We start from the raw sequence: 27,624 nt of genomic DNA on the forward strand, positions 1-27,624 counted from the left end.
GCTGGACTGCCACACGCATGTGGATCAGGTGATGCGATATTTTACTATTTCCCCTGCTCTTCAATTTGTATAATCCATATGCAGCAACTACTGCAAAACCTGCCATTCCAATGAGGACAAATGGTGCCTCTTTAGCTTTACGAATCAGTTTGGATCCCTGGAATCCCTTACAAGTCATCCAGCCTCGCCCACGGATATTTTTAGGAATGGCAACGGTGACCAGAGATCAGAGGATTGTAGGAACAGAAGGCGAATAGAATAAGTTCGCTAGCTTTGAGATTCACATCTGTTCCTGAGGCTTCCTCCCTGCCCCCACCCTTCCTTCTTCAATCAGGCTAAGAGCTCCTGGAGAAATGGAACCCCTGATTCAGTGAGGGTGACAATAATTATGAGTATATTCGTGCCTGGGTCCTGGGTAGAATGGGGTGGGTGAGGTCAAGCCATCTTGGCTGGCTGGCCAAGCTCCGAACAGCAGGGGGCGCTGTAGGGGGAGTCCCGCCGGGTGCGCCGGGCGCTCTGGCACTAGGGTGCCGGTCGTCTCCTCCGCAGCTTCCGGCACGGCCTTCGAGCGCGGGACGCGGCAAAGTCATGGATCGCAACCCCTCGCCGCCGCCCCCGGGTCGCGACCAGGAGGAGGAGGAGGTGGCCGGTGGAGACTGCATAGGGAGCACGGTTTACAGCAAACACTGGCTCTTCGGCGTCCTCAGCGGACTCATCCAGGTGCGGAAACTCGCGCCACGCGTGGGCTCTCCCCACATCCCCCAGGCACCCGGGCTCCTCCTCTGGCGGCTCCTCCGGCCCCGGGAGCCGCCATCCCCACGAAGACCCCTCCCCAGGCGTGCGCTGCGGGACCTCGCTCGTTGTGTTTCGCCGGCCGCTGCGGACCCCAGAACTATCTGGGGCCCCTCGGGGTCTCTCGACACAAAGGGAAGTATAATGTTAGGGATGCTGGAATACTTGCGGTTCTATTTTAGTTTCGCAAGTTCTCCAAAAATACACGATCGTGTAACTGCATTGCTCGGGTTTTGCTCCCCATCCCCACTGTGATTTCTGAAGCCCAGGACCTTAGTTTATATATTTCATGGACTATAGTTGTAATAGAATAAATGGTGATTTTAGGGTTATACAACTTTTATATAAAAAACGTGGCTTCTGACTAGGCGCGATGGGTCACGTCTGTAATCCCAACACTTTGGGAGGCCAAGGCGGAAGGATCGCTTGAGCCACGAGTTCGAGACCAGCCTGAGCAACATAGAACTGGTTTCTACAAACTTAAAAAAAGCCGGTCGTGATGGTGCACACCTGTAGTCCCAGCTACTCAGGAGGCTGAGGCTGGAGGATCGTTTGAGCCTGGAGTTGGAGGCTGCAGTGAGCTGTGATCCAGCTACTACACTCCAGGCTGGGGGACAGAGGGAGACCCTGTCTCAAAAAAACAAAAAACACAGCTTCATTACCCACTAGCTACAGGTCACCTAACGGCTCAGAACCTCTATTTCTCTCTTAATTTCTATAAAATGGGATTATAATATTTATATTATTATATATAGGGTCATTGTGTAGGTTAAGTGAGATTATAATGGCCATAGAGTGCTTAGCATGGTGTTTGACTTATAGGAGGCTGTCAGTAAATGTGAGTTTTCTTCTCCCCATGTTTCCCTCATTGGTTCCTCAGCTTCTCTTCTCTATCCTCTCCAGTTAATTGTCTACACAGCTGCCAGAATAATCTTTAAAGACAGCGCTATTGATGACACTGCTTAGTTCCCTTTGCATAGGAGAAAAATGCATATTTCTTGAAGCTTGGGATCCAGGGCTGTTTGTACATTTTCCAGCCTCATCTTCTCGTGATACACTGTGTTCCATCAACAGCGAACTGTTCACCATCCCCAAACATGCTAGGCCCTCTCTCAACTCTGAACTCTTGTACTTTCCTCTGAATACTCACTTCTCTCCTTCTTCACATGACAAACTACTATTCTTCCTTTAAAATTTAGCTTAAATATCAACACCTAAGAGAAAGTTCCCCATCTTCTCCCAGGAATAGGTCATTGGTCCATCATTTTTGCTACCACAACTTTTTGTCCACAATTCATTTGAATCACTTTGCCTTTTTTTTTTCTTTTTTTTTTTTGTTTTTTTTGGTTTTTTTTTGTTTTTTTTTTGTTTTTTTTTGAGACGGAGTCTCGCTCTTTCGCCCAGGCTGGAGTGCAGTGGCCGGATCGCAGCTCACTGCAAGCTCCGCCTCCCGGGTTTACACCATTCTCCTGCCTCAGCCTCCCCAGTAGCTGGGACTACAGGCGCCCGCCACCTCGCCTGGCTAGTTTTTTGTATTTTTTTTAGTAGAGACGGGGTTTCACAGTGTTAGCCAGGATGGTCTCGATTTCCTGACCTCGTGATCCGCCCGTCTCGGCCTCCCAAAGTGTTGGGATTACAGGCTTGAGCCACCACACCCTGCCCACTTTGCCTTTTCTAATATGACTATCCTTTTACATGTCTTTCCCCACTAGATCCTAAAAGTTAAAAAAAAAAAAATCTTAAAAGTAAGGGATTATATCTAACTCGTCTTTGTATATCTACCCCAGTGCCTAGCAACAGTATTTACTTTGTGAATGTTGAAAGAATAGATCTACGCAAGGCACTAAGTTTTTAAAAGAAGATTTTTGCAAGAGAAGATACTTTGCTGGTAGCTTCTTTGTGTCTTCTAAACAATTATGGGTTATTATTAAAGTAAGTCCTCACTTAACATCAGTAGGTTCTTGGAAATTGTGACTTTAAGCAAAATTACTGATAATGAAACCAATTTTACATAGCTAATTGATATAAACAAGAGTTAAGTTCCTGTGGCATATTTCTGGACACAAGAACATCACCAAACTTCTAAATGAGGACCCAAAACACGTCTAGTATTAAATATTGAGATAAATGTGAGCTATAAATACATTTAAGGAAGGTTAATAAAAACAAGATAACTATTTACCTAATTTTGGTGAGTTAGTGAGTGATGGTGGTTGTAGTGATTATCACTACAACTTTTATTGTTTGATTATGTTAAATCAAGGAATAAATGTTTACAAAGCAAAAATGACCACCTCTTACTACCGTACAGTCCAAAAACAATAACAAATAAGGCAGGCTTACTGAGCACGTTCCTACCACATAATTATTGTCGTACATCTCCATGATTATTGTCTTCTTTACAGATTTTTGTTTTATAATAATTTGTATTCATCCATTTCCCAACCCACTTGCTCTGGTTCAGAGTTGAGGGTGGCTGGAGCCTAAACCAGCAGCTCAAGGTGCAAGGCAGAAACCAGCCCTGGAGAGGATGCCATCCCATCACAGGTACACACACACCCACACTCACTCAGATCAGGACCATTTAGACACACCAGTTATGCTAATGTGCAAATTTGGGGGATGTGGGAGGAAACTGAAGTATCTGGAACAGACTCATGCACACATGGGAAGAACATGCAAACTCCACACAGACGGTGGCCCTGGCCAGGAATCAAATATTTTTTTTCTCATCAACGTTACAAGGAAATGTTATTCGATCACCTGCTGTATTTGGGTGCCTGGTTAGTATTGTAGACAACTTTTATTCATGTTTTCTTTCTTTGTGTTTCTGAAGATTGTTAGCCCTGAAAACACCAAATCTAGCTCAGATGATGAGGAGCAGCAGACGGAGCTTGATGAAGAAATGGAGAATGAAATTTGCAGAGTATGGGATATGTCAATGGATGAGGTATGAGGCTGGAAACAAAACTCTGAAAAGACTGTTGGGTGAGGAGATGGTGGATGGATGTTTTAAAAACGGTTCAGTCCTTCACTCTGGGGAAAGGCTTTATCTCCTGTCTGTAATCACACTCATATATGATACAGGGAATGAGATCCTATGAGCTATAGTGCTAAACTTCTGTCTTTGAGGCTGGAGGATCTGAGCTCTCAATAGATTCGGACTAAATACATAGCTCTTATGAATGTATTCCTACACACATGGAGGCCAGGAAAGTTCTGATACTTACCTACCTAAAGAGAACTCTGGCCATATATTTGAGAGCAGGTTAGGAGTTAGAAGACCACTAATATACCATGATAGTATTAGAAGGAAAGGACAATAAATAATATGTCTATAGCTGCAATATTAATCATTGTTTTAATATCTGTATTTTATTCTATAGCTCAAAAGCATTTTCATGTATAGTATTCTATTTGATCTTCACAATAACCCTGTGATGTAGGTAGTACTCTTATTTTACAGTTAAGAAAATAGAGGCCAAAAGAGATTAAATGGCCTATGTGATCTCTCTTGTTTTATTGCCTGGACTTTTGCGGTAGCTTCCTGATTAAAATCCTTGTTTTAGTCTCTTTCACCTCCCTTCTGTCCTCTACATTGCCACCCCTGTTACCTTTTTTTCCAGAAATACGGACTTAATTGTACTCATTTTCTTAAAAATTGTCAATGGTTATTCATTGTTTAAGTCATTTTATTTAAAACTTTATTGAGGTATAATTAACACACAAAAAACTGGCTATTGTTTTGAAGTATCATTGACACTGATAATTTTTTTTTTGGAGATGGAGTCTCTATCACCCAGGCGGGAGTGCAGTGGTGCGATCTCAGCTCACTGCAACCTCCGCCTCCAGGCCTCAAGTGATTCTCCTGCCATGGCCTCCGGAGTAGCTGGGAGTACAGGCGTGCACCACCAATCCCAGCGAATTTTTGTATTTTTGGTAGAGACAGTGTTTCACCCTGTTGGCAAGGCTAGTCTCGAACTGCTGACCTCAAATGATCCACCCGCCTTGGCCTCCCAAAGTGCTGGGATTATAGGTGTGCGTCACCGCACCCAGCCAATAAACTTTGACAATGTGTACGCAGATGAAACTGTCACTGTAATCGGGATAGAGAGCATATCCATCACCCCTAAAAGTTTCTTTATGGTCCTTGGTCGTCTCTTCCTCTTGCCTCTCCCTTCCTCCATCCTCTCCAGGCAACCGCTGATCTGCTTTCTGTCACTACAGATTAGTGTGTATTCTAGAGTTTTATATAAATGTGCTCATATTCTTTTTTCGGTCTGGCTCTTTTATGCAGCGTAATTTTGAGAATCATCCATGTTGTGTATATCAATGGCTTTTTTTTTATTGCTGAATCGTGTTCCATTATATGTATATACTACAATTTGTTTTTTACCTGTTGATGAATGTTGGAGTTGTTTAAGGTTTATTACAGATAAAGCTGTTGTGAACTTTTGTATACAAGTGTGTATGGACATACACTTTTCTTTTCCTTGGATGAATACCTAGAGTGGTGTATTAGTCCATTCTCACGCTGCTATAGGGAAATACCTGAGACTGGGTAATTTATAAAGGAAAGAGGTTTAATTGACTCTCAGTTCAGCATGGCTGGGGAGGCCTCAGGAAACTTACAATCATGGCAGAAGGGGAAGGGGAAGCAGGCACCTTCTTCACATGGTGGCAGGAAGAAGTGTGAGCAGGGGAAATGCCAGATTCTTATAAAACTATCAGATCTCATGAGACTCACTTATTATCATGAGAACAGCATGGGGGAAACCGCCCCCATGATTCACTTACCTCCACCTAGTCTTGCCCTTGATACATGGGGACAATGGGGATTGCAAATCAAGGTGAGATTTAGCAGGGAACACAGAGCCAAACCATATCAAGTGGCCTGACTGGATCATATGGTAAGTGTATGCTTAACTTTTTAAGAAACTTTCAAATTGTTTTCCTAAACAGTTTTTACCGTTTTACATAACCACAAGCAGTGTGTGAGACATAATTCCAGGTCCAGTTTCTCCTCATCCTCATCAACACTTAGTATGGTCAGTCTTCTTAATTTTAGCCATGCTAATCAGTGTGTAGTGATAGCTCATTGTGATTATAATTTGGACTGCCTTAATTCCTAATGATGAGTATCTTTTCATGTGTTTATTTGTACTCCGTGTATCTTTTTTGGTGACGTACCTGTTTTAATCTTCTGCCTGTTTTTTAATTATGTTGTTTTCTTACATTTTCTTCTAAAAGTTTTATAATTTTAGGTTTTACATAGAAGTCTGTGATCCATTTTGAGTTGATTTTTGTATAGTGCATAGTGCAAGGATGGGTTGAAGTTTATTTTTTTGCCTATGGATATTCAATTGTTCTAGTTCATTTGTTGAAAAGATGATCCTGGCCGGGCGCGGTGGCTCAAGCCTGTAATCCCAGCACTTCGGGAGGCCGAGGCGGGTGGATCACAAGGTCAGGAGATCGAGACTATCCTGGCTAACATGGTGAAACCCCGTCTCTACTAAAAATACAAAAAAACTAGCCNAAAAAAAAAAAAAAAAAAAAGAAAAGATGATCCTTTCTCCACTAATTGCTTTTGCATCTTTGTCAAAAATCTGTTGTCCACATACTTTATACTTTGAAATCTTTCTTTTTAAAGATAGACATCTAGCACTGTAAAATTTTCCCTAAATATTTATGCTTTACCAGTATTCCACAAATTCTGATATGCTGTGTTTACAACTTTTTTTGAGACAGAGTCTTGCTGCGTACTTTTTGTAGAGATGGGGTTTTGCCATGTTGGCCAGGCTGGTCTTGAACTCCTGGCCTCAAGTGATCTGCCTGCCCCGGCCTCCCAAAGTACTGGGATTACAGGCATGAGCCACCATGCCCACAGAAGTTCAGAATACTTTCTAATATTCTTTACTTTTTCTTTGGTTCATACATAAGATTCAAATATTTGGGAATGTTTCAGTTATCTTTCTGTTGCTATGGTCGTTGAACACTGAATCCTTTTAAATGTGTTGAGACTTGTTTTATAGCCCAGAATATGGTCTGTCTTTACCAATCTATCTTTGTCTTTACTTTGTCTTTACTATCACTTAAAAGACATGTTCACTTAAAAGACATGTTCACTTAAAAAGCATGTGTGTTCTGCTGTTGCTGGGTCGAGTATCTTATTACCAATGTCAGATCAGGTTGGTTGAGAGTATTGTTCAGATCTACTTTTCTACGATTATTGATAAATTATGGTTACATTTTTTAAAAAAGAAATAAAACCTGTGTTTTAAATGAACTCTTAGGGTGAAAATCTCAGTTTTAAAATTGAGAAAACAGTGCTGCTGTTTGAAGGAGGTTATTGGTGCGGGGCGAAGTCATGTTCTTTGGCCTTCTTTTGCTCCCTTACAAGAGGTGCCCTTGAGGCACCACTCAGAACTAAGCTCTCCACTGACCGTTGAAGTCCCTGGTGCAAAGTCTCGTGAGTTTATATCTCAGCCTTGTCTCTTATTGCTCTGTAACCATGAATTCAGTGTGTGAGGACCAGAGACCTCCAGATAGATACTTCCTGCACTTTCACGTGTCCATGGGTACTATTCATGCCTCTCTGTTTAGAATGGCTTCCAGCTGGCAAAATCCTTCTCACTGTTTATGGCCCAGCTTCAGTGTCACCTCCTCTGTGATGCCACCCCAGACACTCCAGTCAGAATTAACCTCTCTTATTTCAGTGTTCCCACAGAATTGCTTCACTCTGTTACATGTGTCCTCTGATGGATTTAAATTCTTTCTCATCAAAGCACAATGTCACCCCTTCTGAAATACCTTCTTCAATGTCATGTCTAAAGTAGCCTCCTTTATCTGGGTTTCTAGCACATACCATCTTATTTTCTTTGTAGCATTTAGAAATTGTGTAGTTCAGTTGTTTATATATTTATTGTTTGTTCATTTCTTTAGAAAGAAAATTCCTTGGGACTGAGTCCTTATTTAGCTTGTTCACCGATGTGTTCCCAGAACCTAAAACAGTGCCTATTAGGTTTTTCAGAAAATATTTGGGGAGTAGTGAATGAATAGATGAATACCTGAGAGGTAGCATGTTGTGGTGGTTAAGAACATAGTCTCGCCGGGCGCAGTGGCTCAAGCCTGTAATCCCAGCACTTTGGGAGGCCGAGACAGGCGGATGACGAAGTCAGGAGATAGAGACCATCCTGGCTAACCCGGTGAAATTCCGTCTCTACTAAAAACACAAAAAACTAGCCGGGCGAGGTGGCGGGCGCCTGTAGTCTCAGCTACTCGGGAGGCTGAGGCAGGAGAATGGCGTAAACCCGGGAGGCGGAGCTTGCAGTGAGCGGCGATCCGGCCACTGCACTCCAACCTGGGTGAAAAGCGAGACTCCGTCTCAAAAAAAAAAAAAACAAAACAACAACAAAAAAACATAGTCTCGCTGGGTGCTTGCCTATATTCCCAGTTATTTGGAAGGCTGAGGCAGGAGGATCCCTTGAGCCCAGTAGTTGGAGGCTGCAGTGAGTTATGATAATGCCTGTGAATCTGTGAATAGCCACTGCTGCAGTATGGACAGGATAGCAAGACCCTCATCTCTTTTAAAAAGCAGGACCATAGGCTCAAGTCAGACTCATGTGGGTTCAAATCCTAGCTTTGCTCTACTGAGACTGTATAATCTTGGGCAGGTTGCTGAACTTTTTAAACTTCAGTTAATGCTTATGAGTGTAATGGGACTAATAATGTTAACTAGTTGATAGAGTTGTTTTGAGAATTAAATGAGATAGCATGCAAGCCACTTCACTGTGCCTGGCATTTAATACTTGTTCAATGAATGTTAATTTTATTACTGTTGGTATTGATATTGTTAGGCCACCCTTGTGCTACTCCAGGAATTACCATTAAATTTAAAAATTTCTGCATGTGACAAAGAATTGCCCACAGGACAGACAGCTTGATCACTTACAGTGAAGAGAATCTGCTGTTAGGACTTTCAGTTTAGAGTGTATGTTTGAAAATATGATTTTCTCTGACCATGGTCTTTTAGTAAGTAGAGTGTGTCTCTCCCAGTCAGCTGTCTGGCAGGTTACTGGTTTCAGTTGCTGTGGAGAATAATTGCCTCTCTCTTTGAGGTGTTCCAGGGCCCTTTAATGCATGCAGCTTATATTTTAAGTTAAAGCTTCTCAAATATACACCTCAAATTTAGTGAAAATCTGAAGCAGTAGACAGCCAGAAACTTAATTTTATTTATATATTTTACATTGCAGATCCCCAAACAAACTGACTTAGCTTTTATGTCTTACATTCCTAGGTGAGATTTGGCCCATTTGGGGCCACATGTCCACTCACATGACACCTGTATGTTATGCCCCTTTAGGCACTGTGGCAGACTCTCTAGGAAGAAGTTATGAGGCTGCCACCGTTACATTGTCATCAGAATTTTTATTCTGTTGATGATTTTGAAAACACAAGTTCTGGTTTTGGACAGGACCCTATAGCAGTTCTTGACTTCTTTCCCCTACTGTGTTTTAAGCTCTTGGAGGACAAGAAGAAATTTTGTTTTTGTTTGTGACAAAGTCTCACTCTGTTGCACAGGCTGGAGTGCAATGGCGATATCTCAGCTTACTGCAACCTGTGCCTCACGGGTTCAAGCAATCCTTCCACCTCAGCCTCCTGAGTAGCTGGGACTACAGATGGTACACCACCATGCCCAGCTAATTTTTGTATTTTCTGTAGAGATGGTGTTTCACTATGTTTGCTTAGGCTGGTCTTGAACTCCTGGGCTCAAGTGATCTGCCTGCCCTGGCCTCCCAAAGTATTAGGATTACAGGTATGAGCCACCTCTCCCAGCCAAGTTTTACTCTTTTATTCTCACTGTGTTGCCCAGGCTGGAGTACAGTGGCAAAGTCATGGCTCACTGCAACCTCGACCCCCCCAGGCTCAAGTGATCCTCCCACCTCAGCCTCCCAAGTAGCTGGGACTGCAGGCATGTGCCACCACACCTGGCTAATTTTTGTATTTTTTGTGGATATAGGTTTTCACCATGTTTGCCCAAGCTGGTCTCAAACTCCTGGGCTCAAATGATCCACCAACCTCAGCTTTCTAACCAGCCTCCCAAAGTGTTAGGATTACAGGTGTGAGCCACTGTGCCCAGCGTGTTGCTTTTTTCCCTTGTCCCCCACTTCTAGCTTAATACTTGATAGGTAATCACCAAATGTGTTTGAATGTGTTTAATGAGAATTCCTAGTGGGCAGAAACATTATTAAGGTAAATAGATTCGGGGCAGAAAAGAGTGGGATAATCCTCCGGAGTATTATAGGTAGTTTAGATTTGTTTACAAAATTGTTCCATTGTCTGGGACCAGTTATCATAAAGACTCTCTAGTATCACTTTTGTCTGTTGACACAGTTCCTAAGCCTGTGTTTTTTTTTTTTCCTTGTGTCTAAAATTCTAATTTTATTTTATTTTTTAATGTTTTTTGGAGACAGAGTCTTGCTCTGTCGCCCAGGCTGGAGTGCAGTGGCGCAATCTCACCTCACTGCAACCTCCACCTCCCGGGTTCACCTGCCTCAGCCTCCTGAGTAGCTGGGACTACAGGTGCTCGCTGCCACACCCAGCTAGTTTTTTTGTATTTTTAGTAGAGACGGAGTTTCACCGTGTTGCCCAGGCTGGTCGTGAACTCCTGAGCTCAGGCACTCTGCCAGCCTTGGCCTCCCAAAGTGCTAGGATTGCAGGTGTGAGCCACCGCGCCTGGCCTAAAATTCTCATTTTAATATAGAATTTTATGGTTGCCTAAGCTTTGGGGTTTAGGGAAGAATATTCAGTATCCACGCCAATAATCATTTTTCTTTTCAGGATGTGGCTTTATTTCTCCAAGAATTTAATGCTCCTGATATATTCATGGGAGTACTGGCCAAGTCCAAGTGTCCTCGATTAAGAGTAAGTATGTACATTTCTAAAGCCTTCTTCTTTGAAGCAATAAGAACAGATAGTGCTGGATGGTCATTTATTTTTCTCACTTTGATTTTCTTACTGACTGTAAATCAACAAATCAGCCTGTAGATGTTAATTGAACATTGCCAGGTCCTAGGTAATTTGCTATTTAAATTTTTTTTATTTTATTTTTGAGACAGGGTCTCACTATGTCTCCAAGGCTTAGAGTACAGTGGCATGAGCACAGCTCACTGCAGTCTTGACTTCCTGGGCTCAAGGGACCCTCCCACCTCAGCCTCCCAAGTAACTGGGACTATAGGTGTAAGCCACCACACCCAGCTAATTTTCATTTTTATTTTGTGAAGACAGGGGTCTCCTTATGTTGCTCAGGGTGGTCTTGAACTCCTGGCCTCAAGTGATCCTCCCACCTTGGCCTCCCAAAGTGCTGGGATTATAAGCATGAGCTACATGCCTGTAATAATTTAAAATATTAAATTATTAATAATTTCATAATTTAAAATTATTAGAATCATAGAATTATAGATTCAGGCTGGACCAGGGAAATTAGCACTTTCATTTAACAGCTGTGGAGACGAGTTAGGCATAACCACCGTTATGCTGCTAGTATGTATCAGAGCAAGGAGCAGAACCCGGGCCTCCCATTTTTCACTGGATTGCTCTTTTTTACTGACAAAATCCACCATTGTTTGAAAACTATTCTAAACTCAGCCTGCTGCTCAAGACTTCTACTCTCTGAACCTAACTCATCTTTCCAGCATAAAATCTGGATAACCAGGTAACCCTTCTGATTTAGCCAGGCCTTTCTACTCCCTGTCTCACGCTGTCTCCATGCCTCCCTTTGGGTGCCTTCTGTCCCCTCTCAGTATTTGCATCTGTTATTCACAGTGGTACTTTTCCTTCCACACCTTCCCAAGTAAGTAAGCTTTCAGTGGTCATTGCTGTTAGTAAACTGCCAAGAACAATAGATAAAGACTAAAGGAGAGGACTTTATATACTGTACAGTGTACTGTGCTTTATTGCCAATTAAATTGCCATGTGCTGTGCATACACGGATTAGTAAATATCTGTTCAATAATTATAATTATGAAAAACTGCTGTTTACTGAATACCTGGTCTTACTACTATGAGGTATACTTTTAAAGAGCTAGATCTTGGGTGAAGATATGTGTTCAGGTCACACAACTAGGAAAGAACGGAGCTGAGATTTCAGCCTAGGCCTGACTCCAGTATAACCACTGTACTGTATTTCCTGTCTTTCAGATTATAAAATGGAGAATTCCGTAGTGTGTTGTTACAAATTGAATGTTGAATTAAGATTCTTATTTAAGTAGAATGTTCTGTCTGAATTAGGGCCTGATTAACCATTTTTTCCTTGGTTCCTTATATTAATGTAAGATTTGACAATTATGCTATTTTTGTACTGAGTTTTTCTGTCTTAAATATATTTACTCACTACTAGTGTATAAAGAAATAAGCTTATGTCAGGAATGGCACCTTTTAGGATTTAGTCATATTGTTGTATATATCCGCTGGCCACCATCTGCTGCCACAGTGATTCTCAGCCTTGGCTGCATGTTAGAATCACCTGGGACATGGGCTCTCAAACTTAAGCATGTCCCCGCATCACTAATCGCCAAGCCCCCCTCCAGAGTTTCTAGTCCAGTAGGTCCAGGATTCCTAATATGTTCCCAGGTGACGCTGGTGCTCTGGAGCATTGCCAGACTCTGAGAAGCTTTGCCCTGGGGAACTTTTGAAAATCTTGAGTCAGGCCATACCCTAAATGAGTTAAAGCAGAATCTCCAAGTGTGAGACTTTGGCCAGCTTTTAAAGTTCCCCAGGTGATTCCAGTGAGCAGCCAAGACAGAAAAACTTGATCTTTGATTGGAAGTTCAGTTATTCCCTCTTTAGTTTATAAGGGAAATGTATGTGGTTTTTTCCTGCCCCTACTCACTCTTAATCTTTTCCCAACATTTGACCACCCACATTTTTTTGAAACTCCATTTCTGTAGCTCCTGTGTCATCTCACTGTCGTCTCTGACCGCTTGAGTCACTCCTCTCTCACCTTTCATTGGCCTTTTTCTTTCTTCCTTTTTTATACTGTCCCGAATATGGACTTTTTGTAAGGTGTAGGCCTGATCCTTTGCTCTCATTATATTCATTTTCCTAGTGAACTTATGTGTTTTCTTTACACCTTTAAGTTGCAACTCGCCTGTAGGAGCAAAGCCTTGACTTCCCTTCTGATAACTGATGTCACATCTCCAACTTTCTTCAGGCACTCTCTGCTTGCATGCTGTACAGTTGTCCCTTGGTATACATGGGGGATGGTTGCAAGACATTCCCCCATACTGAAATCCGCACATACTCAATTCTGCAGTCAGCTCTGTGGAACCTGTGTGTATGAAAAGTCAGCTCTGCATATTACGCAGGTTTTGCATCTTGAGGACACTGTATTTTCATTCCAAGTTTGGTTAGAAAAAATCCACCTCTAAGTGGACCCACACATTGAAACCTGTGTTGTTCAAGGGTCAGCTGTGCTCTCTAACCCTGAATTGTGTATGTCCTCAGTGATTTATGGTCACGCTTATCTGATCATAAAAGTCACCTGGTATATGCTGGGTAAACAATAGCTTTCCAGGCTGTACCCTGGAAATTATAATTCAGTAGATCTGAGATGAGATTTGGAAATCTGTATTTTTAACAAGCTCCTTGAGTGATTCTTACGTTCCAGCAAGCTTGGAAACACCGTACCATCTGAACTCATTGTAGCCTTTTATGCACTTTCTTTTTTAGTTTTCCTGTCAATGGGACCAATATCACTGACTGGGGAAATGAGGCAACTTGAAACCTGGGAGTCAAGTTCAGCTACTTTCTCCCTTATCCTCACATTGGATTATTTTGCTTTCACCTTGAGAGTCTTCCTCAGCTTCATCCTTTTCCATGCCTGAGGGCCCTCCTCCTCTTGCGTCTTGATAACTGAGGTGCAGTTTGGAATAGTGGTTAAATGCTCAAGCTCTGGAGCTCTGCCATGTTCTAGTTGGAGATCTCAAGATCTTAGGCAAGTAGCTTAACTTCTCTGTGCCTTAGTTTCCTCATCTGAAAAAATGGGGATACTATTAGTACCTATCACCTAAGTTATTATATGAAATTATACACGGAAAATGCTTAGAGTAATGCCTGGCCATAATAAGTGGTAATAAATGTTATTGCATATTAATTAACTATTACTGAGATAGATTCTTAAATTCTTTTCAACGTCTTTTCCCTATGCACTAGTGTCCCCTTATCCTTGGGGGATGCATTCCAAGGCCCCCAGTGCCTAAAGCCCAGGACAGAACTGAACCCTATTTATAATATGCACAAATTTCCTTTTCCTTCTTCACAATTTCATGGATAGATTTGTTCTTAGAGATCCTAAGCAACCTCAGCATACATTTTTGTATGTTTTTCTTATGAAGTCAAGAATTTTCACCTTTTCATGTAAAGAAAGCACTTAATGGTGGCTCCTTGACATATCCAAATTGCCAGCATCGCTACTCTTGTGCTTTGGGGCCATTATTAAGTAAAATAAGGGTGACATGAACACAAGCCCTGTGAGGTACCATGATGGTCGATCTGATAGCCAAGATGGCTACTAAGTAACTAATGGGCAGGCAGTGTATACAGTGTGGATATGTTGAACAAAAGAATGAGTCACATCCCGGGTGAGACGGTGCAAGATTTCATCATGCTACTCAGAAAGGCATGCAATTTAAAACGTGAATTATTTCTGGACTTTTCCATTTAGTACTTTTATACCAAGGTTGACCATGGGTAACTAATACCATGGATAAAGAGGGGCTACACTAATACATTATGCATTTTGCCACCAGAATAATCTTTCTAAGATACTGTTTCAGTATGTTGTCTCCCCTCATTGAGCATCTTCATGATTCCAAATAACTTCCCAGATTAAGTCTAATTCTTTAGCACGGCATTCAGAGGCCTTAATCTCAGTCCTTTATACCTGCAGTATTTACCTCATGATGTTCACCCACTTTGTGCCACAACCAGAGTACTTTATTGTCTACCGTCTTCGCCACGTACATGATTCCCTTCCTGCCTTTGCTGATACTGTCCCCTTATTTGAATGTCTGTCTTTTTGTTTGTGTATCTCAATACTATCAATCATTTAACATTCGTTTTATCGATAGGAGTTCTTCTTCCATAGCTCCTGCCTTTGCCCTTTCTTGTTCTTATGTCTTTCATCCCTTCTCAAATACTGTAAGCTTGTCAAGGTTAGGGTACAGGCAGTATATGTATTTCTTTATCCTGCCTCCCCTCTGCCTTACCCCAAAAGTTGGCTCAGTGACAGTTTTTGTTCAAGTTGATATTTTTGTTTATGTCTTTCATCTCAGAGCCATTGTGACTTGTAAAATTTGATTTGGCAGGAAATCTGTGTGGGAATTTTAGGTAATATGGCCTGTTTCCAGGAGATATGTGTGTCCATCAGCAGTGATAAAAATCTTGGGTAAGTCTTACTATATAATTATGTTTTTAAACATATTCTTTTATATCCTTAAGGAAATTCGTCTTAGGAAAAGTAGCAAATCTGAAAGACAGTCTTTTCTTTGTCTTGATGAATACTCTCTAGGAACTTCATTGTGTGTTGATGGTAGCTAGGGGCTTCTTCAGGAGGTACTGAAATAATTCAGGATTTAAACCTGCTTTCTTCAGTAGCAAAGGAACCTGAATTGTCAGCTGGTGGCAGTAAGCCAGATAGGGGAAGAACCAGTGGGACAAAACTTGGAGATGGGGCAGCCAACTGGAATCCAAAACATTTTAGGTGCAGGGAATCCAGTGACTCAGCTGGAGTCTGCAGAAACTAGATTTCTTGAATAATGTCATCCTGAGAGCTCTGACTTAGAGGTTAAGACTTGCCAACAAACTAGAAGATAAAGAGTTGCCTCTGTGATGAAAAGACTCAGATTTCTGCTTTGAGACTAGTTCTCTTCTCCATGTGTAAAGTTCTGGGCAGAAGGTTTTTTAATGGAGGAAACCCAAGTTTGGTTACTGTGTTCTGAGAACACCCTGAAATTATATGCTAAATTTTGTGGGTGTATTAGTTTTCTAGGCAAAGGGTTCATGGCTGTTAATCAGAATCTCAAAGAAATTTGTACCCAAATAGGTTAAGAAAACTGTTCTAGGCAGTTTTTGTCAGAGCTGGGGCCGTGAGGGTTTTATCACAGGATTCAAGTACCTGGGTTTCTCAGAAAGAGATAACTCCTAGTTGTGGAGGGACTTTAAGATCCTAGTTCAGAGTATTTATTCCTCAGTAATTTACAGTCATCCATGGAGCAAATGACTTAGGATTATGTTTGGTCTCTATAATGTTCTCTATCAAAACTCCAGGAATGAGAAATGTTAACAAATGTTATAAATTCAAGTAAATGCTTATCTTAATATTAGTATGGTGCAAGTTATTTTGCTGATGGGATATAAATTTGTGAACCACTTTAGAATAGTTGGGCGTTATCTGGTCACGTTGGAACATATGCATGTGCTGTAACCAGCTCATAGTGGGCATATATGGTAAGAGAAACTGTGCACATGTGCATCAGGATAACTCTTACACATATTATAGCAGGATTACTTGAAATAGCCCCAAATTGGAATCAACGCAAATGGCCATCAGCAGTAGTCTGGAAAAATAAATTGTGTTATTTTCACACAATGGAGTACTCTGCAGCAATCTGTCAAAGAATAACAGCTAAAGAAACAACATGGGTGGATCTTACATGTATAGTTTCCAGCAAATAAATGAAGACTCAAAAGAATAAGTATAATATAATTTATTTCATATGTTGTCTCCCCTCCTTGACCATCTTCATGAATCCGAATAACCTCCCAGATTATGTCTATTTATTCAGCATGTCCTCTTAATCCTTTTACCTGCAGTATAAAGCAACACCAAAATATATAAAATAATAAAACTATAGAGCAAAGTAAAGAAATGATTGCTGGAAAAATCAGAATGGTCATCATTTCTAGGTGGGAAAGAGAATTGTGATTTGGAATGGACACATGGTGACTACTGAGATGCAGCTCTGTTCTGTTTCTTGGAAACACGAGTGTTTGCTTTATAATTATTTATTAACTATAGATTTGTATCTTTTGGGCTTTTCTGAATACATGCTGTATTTCACAATAAAGATGTTAAAAAACTTAAATGAAAACTCGGATATTTTAAATGCAAGAAGTGAGGCATATCGGTTAACTTCTTTGTTTTTGTAGGCAGGTATTATTGCACTGTTTGTATGATTCAGACCCACCTACTCTGCTGGAAACAAGCAGGTATGCTTTTCCTTTTATGAATTCTGTAAGGTTACTCATAAGAGTAGCTAATAAAAAAAGCTAATTTTTTATTTTCGAATTTCCTTTACTGTTTTATTTTTTTTTGAAAAGTAGAAATTCAACCCACGTTTACCATGTAGGTTGTTGCTTACTTGCCTTTCCCAGGCAGAAGTGGCCAGTGTTTGGGTTGAAAGGATCCGGGAACATCCAGCGATTTATGATAGCATTTGCTTCATTATGTCAAGTTCAACAAATGGTAAGTCATCATGTAGTCTAGAAAAAAAAAAAGTTTTAAATTTTATTTAATTTTTAGGAAACTGTGTAACTATTTCTAGAAGTCACCTTTTTGAAAAAAGCCTTGGGTGCAAGGTAATAAAGTTTGTTAGTTTGAGACAGAATCTTGCTCTGTCACCCAGGTTGGAGTGCAGTAGTGTGATCATAGCCCACTACAGCCTCAAACTCCTAGGCTCAAGGTATCCTTCTGTTAATCTCCCCAATAGCTGGGACTATCGTTGTGTACCGCCATGCTCAGCTCATTTTAAAATTTTTTGTAGAGATGGAGTCTCACTTTCTTGCCCAGGCTGGTTTCGAACTCTTGTGTTAAAGCAGTCATCTAGCCTTGGCCTCCCAAAAGTGTTGGGATTACAGGTGTAAGCCACCATGCCCAGCTTTTTGTTTGTTTGCTTTTTGGAGAAAGTTTTTTGATTGAAGATATAAAATTTCTTAAATTCCTGGGACACTGATGAATTCCTCATTTAAAAATGAGGAAAAATACGCAAATTTAAACATATGAGGTAAGTAAATCACCCTTTAGAATAAGTACTGCTTTGGCAAGGTTTGGTTTTGTTAGAATAGCTGTAGGAATTTTGCTTAACCCTATTGCTTTTAGCAATTTGTTTTTATTTCAATATTTGTTTTATTCTCTGCAGTTGACTTGCTGGTGAAGGTGGGGGAGGTTGTAGACAAGCTCTTTGATTTGGATGAGAAACTAATGTTGGAATGGGTCAGAAATGGGGCTACTCAGCCTCTGGACCAACCCCAGGAAGAGTCTGAAGAGCAGCCAGTGTTTCGGCTCGTGCCCTGTATACTCGAAGCTGCCAAACAAGTACGGTAGGTGAGCTCTTTCGTGCAAAGTGCTCTGGGAAAATGCAATTGATAGAAGTATTCTCAGATATAAAAGTCTTCTTAGATTCCTTACAACAGAATAAAGTACACAGTCACTCCTTGTTACGTTAATTCACTACTAATATTTGTGATGCAACCTGTATGCTTTTTACAAGAATGATAGTGGTTACAAACTTCCTGTTACATTATCATTTAGCTATAGGCTGTTATTCAACATTGACCGTGGTTTCTATCTTATCATATTTTATGTAATTTAAACCAAAGAGAAAACATTTTCTTGTGCTTTTACGTTGAACATTTAACAACTTCTTAATTAACGTTGCACATCTTTTTTTTTTTTGCTCCTTGTGTTTATATGCCAGTCTTCAATAAGTGACTGATTTTGGGACTCTGATGTCTTGTCAAGAGTGATTACTAAGCCTTACAGGTCATTAAAACTGTTTATTGCTAATCACTAGAAAATTAATTTTTAAATTGGTCTGCTTAGTGATTTGCTTAGTGCATTCTTAGTGCTGAGTAAGCCACATCAAAACCTATTAATTTTGTGTCCTTTATCCAAGTGAGGATTAAATTCATCATCTTTCCCTAAACCTGCTTCATCAGTATTCTCAATCTCAGTAAATGATGTAATCACTGTCCTGTTTGGATAATATAGAAGAAATGGAGAAGCCGTTACAGAATCTTTCCTACCCTAGTATTTTCCCATTGTAGTCAACTCCCAACCCTTATTCCTGACTTTTTCTGGGATTCCATCCATGCCAGTCAAGCCATTATTGTCTCTCATCTGGAGAACTGCCACATTCTTTTACTTGAATTCGCTGCCTCTATGCTTGCTTTTCCCAAGCCTAGACTTTAAAGCTGTTTTTGCAAAGTACGTACTCGTCTCACTCTCATGCTTCAGTCTTGTCAGTTACCTTCCTTAGGATAAGGTCCAGAAAAAAACAAAAACAAACACAAACACAGCTTAGGTACTGTGTACATCACCTGGGTGATGGGACCATCCGTATTCCCAAACCTCAGCACCATGCATGTAACAACCCCCAACATGTACCTTCTGAATCCAAAATATAAATAAATAAAATAGGGGAAAAAAGAATGAAATAAATGAAAAATTCTCAGAAAAATAAAGTGCAGCTTATAGGCCCAGTAGTACTATCCTTATTCCTTGTACTCTGCGTTTCAGTCATGTGAAGTTTGCTTCACTTCTTCAACTGAACCAGCTCTCTTGTCTCCAGGCCTTTGCACAGTATGTTTCCTCCACCTCACATACTTCTTTGCCCCTTCATGTTTCTGTGTAAACATCATTTTTCTTAAGATACCTTCCCTGACCCTGCAAACTAAGTCTCCTTGCTATATAGTGGCTCCTAGCCCTATAGTGTTACATTCATACCACTTTATTGTAATTACCCCGCTAGCAATCTTCTTTCCTTTTAAAGTACAAATTTTATGAAGATAGGGATAACATCTTATACATCTGTTTTCTCAACTCCTAACATAGTGCCTGAAATTTAATTTGTAAGTACTTAAATAAACATTTGCCAAACCATTGTTTTAATTGTTCACTGTCTTTTCACTTGCTTGGTTGAAGAACTAAGATTTTGAGTTTCCAAACTATTTAGATTTTTGAGAATCTAAAATCTAAATTATTTTTTGCTGTTTCCCCTATTAGAATATAAAAGCTCTAACGAGCACAGAGCCTTTGTTCCTTTCCTTGTTTTATCCTCAGCACCTTGAACAGTGGCTGGCAGAGTAATAAATATTTATTGAATGGATGAATGATTGGAATCCCCTGGACAGTAACGTTGATTCAGTGCTTTTACTTTTCCTGTTTAGTTCTGAAAATCCAGAATGGCTTGATGTTTACATGCATATTTTACAACTGCTTACTACAGTGGATGATGGAATTCAAGCAATTGGTAAGATGGTTTATTGGAAGCGCTACAGTTACTCATTTAATTGTTTGCTGATTTTAAAGTACTGCTTTATTTGTTGTCTTTATTAAGTACATTGTCCTGACACTGGAAAAGACATTTGGAATTTACTTTTTGACCTGGTCTGCCATGAATTCTGCCAGTCTGATGATCCACCCATCATTCTTCAAGAACAGAAAACAGTGCTAGCCTCTGTTTTTTCAGTGTTGTCTGCCATTTATGCCTCACAGACTGAGCAAGAGTATCTAAAGATAGAAAAAGGCAAGTACAATTTCCTAGGCTCATATTGTTTTTCATTTCATTGATTTCTCCCTTTTAAAAAATGCTTTCATTTCCCTAGTTATAAAAATATGCTAAACTTCAAAAATTTATTTTATTATTGTATTTATTTACCTATTTTACTTTTTATTTATTTTTATTTTTTGGAAACAGAGTCTTGCTCTGCTGCCCAGGCTAGAGTGCGGTGGTACGATCTTGGCTCACTGTAACCTTTGCCTCCTGGATTCAAGTGATTCTCGTGCCTTAGCCTCCCAAGTAGCTGGGATTACAGGCACACACCACTGTGCCCAGCTAATTTTTGTATTGTTTCAGTAGAGACAGCGTTTCACCATGTTGGCCAGGCTGGGCTGGAACTCCTGAGCTCAGGTGATCCACCCGCCTCGGCTTCCCAGAGTGCTGGGATTACAGGTGTGAGCCACCCCGCCTGGCCTATTTACTTATTTTAAAGACAGAGTCTTATTTTGTCGCCTAGGCTATAGTACCATGGCAGGATCATAGCTCACTGCAACCTTGAATTCCTGGGCTCAGGTGATTGTCTCACCTCAGCCTTCTGAGTAGCTGGGACTACAGCCACATGACACCACACCTGGCTAGTTTTTAAATTTTTTATAGAGACAGGGTCTCACAATCTTGCCCAGGCTTGTCACAAACTCCTGGGCTCAAATGACCCTCCTGCCTTGCCTTCCAGAGTGCTGGGATTACAGGCATGAGCCTCTGCACCCTGCCTAAAAATTTATAAAAAATATCAAGGAAACATGATGTCTGTAATCTTGTCATCCAACACATGCACATATATTTAATTCTGCTTTTTAGCCAACATTTCATTTAGAAATATAAAATGAATATTTTCCTATGTAAACACATAGTCTTTCACAGAATGATTTTTATGACCACAATTAAATTCATGATTCATTTAGAATTTATTCTGGTGTCACATGTGAAGTGTGGCTTTAATTCTTTTTTCCCCCTTTGATAATTTTGGTACTAGTGGTATCAATTTTTTTTCCAGAGGGCTACCCAGTTATCTCAACATTGTTTAGTCAATAATCCAGCTTACCCACACTGATTTGAAATTTCATCATTATTTTAAAAATTCCCCTATATATTCTATTCAGTTCCATTACTATGTTCATATATTAGTAGCCATAGTGTTTTTAAATATTAAGGTTTTATGTTTTAATACTTAATAAGGTGAATTCCTCTTCATTCTAAGTTTTCAGAATTTTTTAACTATTCTTATCACTAACTTTAAGTTCCAAAAACAAAAACTTTCTGATATTTTTATTGACATCGTGTTAACTTTATAGAACATCTAAGAATATGTTATGCCCTTTCATTTGTTCAGGTCTTTTGTGTGTCCCTCAGTAATGGTTTCTTCATATAGATCTTGGATATTTCTTATTAGTTTCATTCCTAGATATTTTATCTTTTGGGTTTACTATTGTCTATGACATATTTTCTTCCACTGATTATTGTTGTTGGAATATATGAAGGCTATTGATTTCTGTATATTAACTTTGCATCCTGTAACCTTACCAAATTCTTACTGTTTTTAGTAGTCGTTCCAGTAATAATCTTTGGGCTTTATGTGATAGTGCTTTGGCTTAAATTAGATATATTTTATCACTTGTCTATCTCTGGTTTATTCTTCTTATCTTTCTCTGTTGCCTAGAATCTCTGGTGTAAAATAATAGTGATGGTAGAAAACATCCTTACCTTCTTCCTGATTTTATTAGAAATAATCCTAGAGTTCCACTGTTAAGCATTATTGGGTATAAGATACATGTTTTACAACCAAGTGCGGTGTCTCACACCTATAATCCCAGCACTTTGGGTGGCTGAGGTGGGCAGATTACCTGAGGTCAGGAGTTCAAAGTCAGCCTGGCCAACATGGTGAAACCCTGTCTCTGCTAAAAATACAAAAATTAGCCAGGTTTGGTGGCATGCGCCTGTAATCTCAGCTACTGGGAAGGCTGAGGCAGGAGATTTGCTTGAACCTGGGAGGCGGAGGCTGCAGTGAGTCGAAATGACGCCTTTGCACTCCAGCCTGGGCAACAGAACAAGACTCTGCACCCCCTTGCCCCCCTAAAAATAAGATATATGTCTTAGCATTTAAGGAAATATTAATCTGTTTCTATTTTATTAAGACTTTTTAATAAAAAAAAAATTGAATATTTTTAAGATCTTCGTTTATAAATATGTTACCTCATTGAGAAGGTGGCATTGAGTACAGTCCTTAGGGAGAGAATGGAGGAGTCATGTGCATACTTGGGGAGAAGAACATTCCAGACAGAGGGAATAGAAAGTGTAAAAGCCCTCAACCAGAAGTATGCCTGGTATATTTGAGGGGGAACAGTGAGATCCCATGTGGCTGGGGTGCATTTAGCAAAGTAGCACATGGAGCCAAAGAGGTAGAGTATGGAGGGCCTGATTTTGCCTTTTCCTCTAAATGAGGTAGGGAATCATGGTGAGTTTTAAGCGGAAGTTGAATACACATGAGCTGACTTTAATAGGCTGCTGTTTTGATGAGAAATGTAGGAATCATTGGTACAAAAGGGAGATGAGTTAGGAGGCTTTTAGAGATTCTTGATAATTAACTCATAGCAAGAAATGTTATAATTTGGACCAAGATGTTAACAGTGGTAGTGGTAGAAAAATCTCGTGAGCTAATTTTTGTATACTTTTTGTAAAGACACGGTTTCACCATGTTGCTCAGGCTGGTCTCGAACTCCTGGGCTCAAGCTACCCGCCCATCTTGGCCTCTCAAAGTGCTGAGATTGCAAGCGTGAGCTACCACCCCTGGCCTCCTAGGCTCATTTGATTGCTGACTCTTCATTGCTTTAGTTCTCAACTCAATGTCACCTTGTCAGAGAGCTTTCCCTGCTAGACTGCTATATTCCTCTTTTATTTCCTTCATAGAACCTAACCAAAACCTAAAATAGTCTATTATATTTACTTATTTGAAAGTATAAAAATGTAAGCCTCTTACAGGCTGACATCTTGCTGATGTTACCAGTGTATCTGTAGTACCCAAAATAATAATGTCTAGCACTAATTCAATACATATGAATGAAAAACCAAACTTAACTGGTCAATTCAATGTTTCTTGATTTGTTTATACAGTAGATCTTCCTCTAATTGACAGCCTCATTCGGGTCTTACAAAATATGGAACAGTGTCAGAAAAAACCAGAGAACTCGACAGAGTCTAACACAGAAGAAACTAAAAAGACTGATTTAACCCAAGATGATTTCCACTTGAAAATCTTAAAGGATATTTTATGTGAATTTCTTTCTAATATTTTTCAGGCATTAACAAAGGTAGGAAAGAAGTATTGATGATGTCATGAACAAAAGAAAGTGTGGGTTGCTTAACTCTCCAACTTTATTACTGTTTTTTTAATATGAAAGTAATATATATTTTGGGAAAATAAAGTAAAATCTTAATATCACCATGAGTTTATAATCTTAAAAACTGCTAGCTGATGTGGTTTGGTATATTTATGTATGACAAACATATGCATATGTTTGCATGCATGTATTTTTATAAATGCATTTTTCCTATACTTTAACCCAGCATATGCAATTTTTATAGACTACTGTTTTCCCTTAACACTATATTATAAGCATTTTTCTTGATTCTAGATGAAAGACTTTTTACTGAGAGCCAGTTTAAACCTAATTTACCAAATAATCAGTTTTCAAAATTTACTGCAAACTTCTCTTAAGGAATATTCTCCCTGAATATGTTCAGTGGTTATTAACATTCCTCCTTTGACCATATTTTTTTCTATCCATATATTTGGAAAGAAATATATTATGAATATGTTATGAATATATTGTATCATGAATATAAAATGCTACAAATATAGCTGTGAAGAATATATTTATTCATACTCACTGAATTTTTTAAAGAGTATTCCTTAAGAAGTTTCTCTTGGCCAGGCGCCCATAATCCCAGCACTTGGGAGGCTGAGGCAGGTGGATCACTTGAGCCCAGGAGTTTGAGACCAGTTTGGGCAACATGGCAAAACCTCATCTCTACAAAAAATACAAAAATTAGCCGGGTATGGTGGCACATGCCTGTGATCCCAGCTACTTGGGAGGCAAGGATGGAAGGATTGCACTCCAACCTGAGTGACAAAGTGAGACCCTATCTCAAAAAACAAAATGAAACAAAAGGTTTCTCTTATTCTGGTGATTTTTTTTTTATTAGTTGTCTTGCTTCCCTTTTCCCTATTTGTATTTTCCAGATTTGGGGTTATTACCTCAGCAGGTTTTACAGAATTTAAATTACTGGATTCAACATTATAAATGTGAAGATGGCTAAGGCATAATGGCCATATTTTGTCAAAATACTGTTTACATGTGAAATGTTGGTTTTTACTTGACCCTTATTATTGGGTATTATAATTTTTATGTCAAAGTTCAGGTAATAAATTATGTCTTATTTTGATTTGCATTTTTAAATTAATGAGATTGAAATATTTGGATGTCGTATATTTTGTTTCCTACTTTTTTATAATTTATCCATTTTGATTATAAATTTATCCATTTATAATTTATCCATTTGATTTAATTGGATAATTTTTAATTATTGGATAATTAAATAATTGGATAATTAATTGGATAATAATTTTTAATTATCCAATTAATAATTTATCTTTTTTATAATTTATCCATTTGTATGAATTTCTTGGGTAACAATGCATCTTTTCCATATTTATCACATGTATTTTTTCCCATTCTTTGCTGTTGCTTTTGTTTTTTGGAGCACCTACTTTTAAGTGGTAGGAACATCAAAGAAAGGTGAGCTGATACACTAGGGCTATGTCATGCAAATTTTTATATGCCATGTTTAGGGGATTTGGACTTAATCTTGAAGAAACTGAGGAGCTACTAAAGATTTTTTTTCTTTTAAGCACCGAGTGATACGATCAGTTTAGAAAGATTACTCCAAAAGCAATAGAGAGGAAGGAGTAGAGAGAGTTAAGGCCGGAGGGCAGGAGATCAACTAACAGGCTCTTGTGGTTGGTAATCTTCAAGAATAATCTGAAAAAGGATGGCAGCCTAAACAATGGAAGTTTGAATGGAGAGGAGGGATGGGGTAAGAGAGATTTGGTAGAATAGAATTGAGCACTTGCCGGGAGGGGTCAGCAGGAGAGGGGAGGGAAAAGTCTTCACTGTGTTCCAAGTTTGTAGTCTGTGTAGCAGGGTGGATGGTGGTGTCCTTCACTAAAATAAAGACGACAGTGGAGAACACGTTTGGGTTACATAAGCCTCCTTGATGTCGGTGGGTTCAGTTGGGACATTTGAAATGCCTATGAAGTCAGGAGGGAATTGAATATCCTAATTTGTTTTTATTCACTAGTTAAAGCTTGAAAAAATTTCCCTTTTTTGACATTAAATGTTGTTGTTTTAGGAGACGGTGGCTCAGGGAGTAAAGGAAGGCCAATTGAGCAAACAGAAGTGTTCCTCTGCATTTCAAAACCTTCTTCCTTTCTATAGCCCTGTGGTGAGTATGGGTAAATGTATAGGCGGCCAAGTTTTGTAGGATTACTAAATGTTTTCAAGTAAGCACTTGATTTCGAGGTCATTGTCAAAAATTATAGTATATACAATTTATATGACTTAATGCCTTTGTCAGATAGATGAGTGCTGGAAACAGAAAACCAAATACCGTATGTTCTCACTTAGAAGTGGGAGCTAAAACCATTGGATACCATGGACATAAAAATGGGAAAAGTAGACACTGGGGACTACAGGAGGAGGGGGAAAAAGAGAGGGAGGGCAAGGGCTGAAAAACTACCTATTGGGTACTAAGCTCACTGCCTGGGTGACAGGTTCATCTGTGCCTCAAACTTCAGCATCATGTGATATACCTTTGTACCAAACCTGCACATATAAACATTTAGATCCCCCTGAGTCTACAATAAAGGTTGGAGGAGAAAAGGATGACTACTGGAAAATTTGTACTACTATTGGGAGTAACAATTCTAAGAGGAAAAATTCAGCTCTGAATCTATAGTACTCCTTTCTGTTATGAAGTAGGTAGCATGTGTATTAAACCAAAATCAGATTCTTGGGAATAGGCAGTAGGTTTTTATGGTTCTTCAAATGACATCACATTTCCTACCATTAGAATCAGATTTCACAATAAGAACTTTTTTGGGAAAATGAAGGACAGAATGTGGGAACAGACTGTAAAGAGGAGGCAGGGGGAGAAGTACTAGCTTAAGAGTAAAATGGAATGGGAAAGAATAGTCATTTCCTTGAGAATGATTTAGAAGACTGCTTAGGAAGTACTGTTACTGTCATCTGGAGATCTGCCAGCATTTCTTTTCCATTGGATCATTTAGAAACCACAGGTAGAGCAATCAGTACCTTAAACCACGTTTTTCTCTTCTGTGTTTGATTTTTTTTGTTTGTTTGTTTGACTCATAGGTGGAAGATTTTATTAAAATCCTACATGAAGTTGATAAGGCACTTGCTGATGACTTGGAAAAAAGCTTCCCAAGTTTGAAGGTTCAGACTTAAAACCTGAATTGGAATTACTTCTGCATAAGAAATAAACTTTATTTTTCTCACTGACAATTGAAATTGACTTATTGGAAATATTAGCTAAAGCCCTATTAGACCGTAATTGTCTGGTGTTACATTTTTCTGTCCTAGACTTGTCTCACTTTTTTTGACTTTGGAATCTGGAGTTTCACCCCTGTCACCCCTCTTTTTATAGTATGTGATATTTATCATTCTCAGTTGAGGACAACAAAAATGTAAGCTTATCATTGAGGTTCTTTTTAGGATATGTGAGAGATCAGTGTCGATTTTCTTCCCAGCTGTTAATTTGGTTTTTGTTTTGTTTTGTTTTGTTTTTTGAGATGGAGTCTCACTCTGTTGCAGGCTAGAGTGCAGTGGTGTGATCTCGACTCGCTGCAAGCTCCGCCTCCTGGGTTCACGCCATTTTCCTGCCTCAGTCTCCCGAGTAGCTGGGACCACAGGTGCCCGCCACCACGCCCGGCTAATTTTTTGTATTTTTAGTAGAGACGGAGTTTCACCATGTTAGCCAGGATAGTGTCTATGTCCTGACCTTGTGATCTGCCCACCTTGGCCTTCCAAAGTGCTGGGATTACAGGCATGAGCCACCGTGCCCGGCCTAATTAGATTTTTTTAAGTGAGAATTACATCTTTGTATCCACTATAAGTATATTCAGCCACAGTAACAGAAA

General features: G+C 39.6%; 1 protein-coding gene across 2 annotated transcripts; it reads left to right on the top strand.

Moving 5' to 3' along the window:
* The first annotated feature begins 544 nt into the window (after window positions 1–544).
* On the top strand, window positions 545–26,989 carry SAAL1 (serum amyloid A like 1). 2 transcript variants are annotated; one of them, XM_025358279.1, is made up of 12 exons: window positions 545–720; window positions 3,629–3,742; window positions 10,633–10,716; window positions 15,159–15,238; window positions 17,002–17,061; window positions 17,202–17,317; window positions 17,991–18,171; window positions 20,020–20,102; window positions 20,190–20,378; window positions 23,520–23,716; window positions 25,818–25,910; window positions 26,840–26,989. In XM_025358279.1, exons 1-12 carry the CDS (start codon window positions 589–591, stop codon window positions 26,930–26,932), a joined length of 1,422 nt encoding a protein of 473 aa, XP_025214064.1. In that variant the 5' UTR covers window positions 545–588; the 3' UTR covers window positions 26,933–26,989. The 2 variants fall into 2 exon arrangements, with proteins under 2 accessions (XP_025214064.1, XP_025214065.1); XM_025358280.1 differs by having other exon boundaries at window positions 23,523–23,716.
* Window positions 26,990–27,624: the final 635 nt, after the last annotated feature.

Source organism: Theropithecus gelada, chromosome 14 (assembly GCF_003255815.1).
Source record: "Theropithecus gelada isolate Dixy chromosome 14, Tgel_1.0, whole genome shotgun sequence".
In the NCBI taxonomy this organism is placed as follows: domain Eukaryota; kingdom Metazoa; phylum Chordata; class Mammalia; order Primates; family Cercopithecidae; genus Theropithecus; species Theropithecus gelada.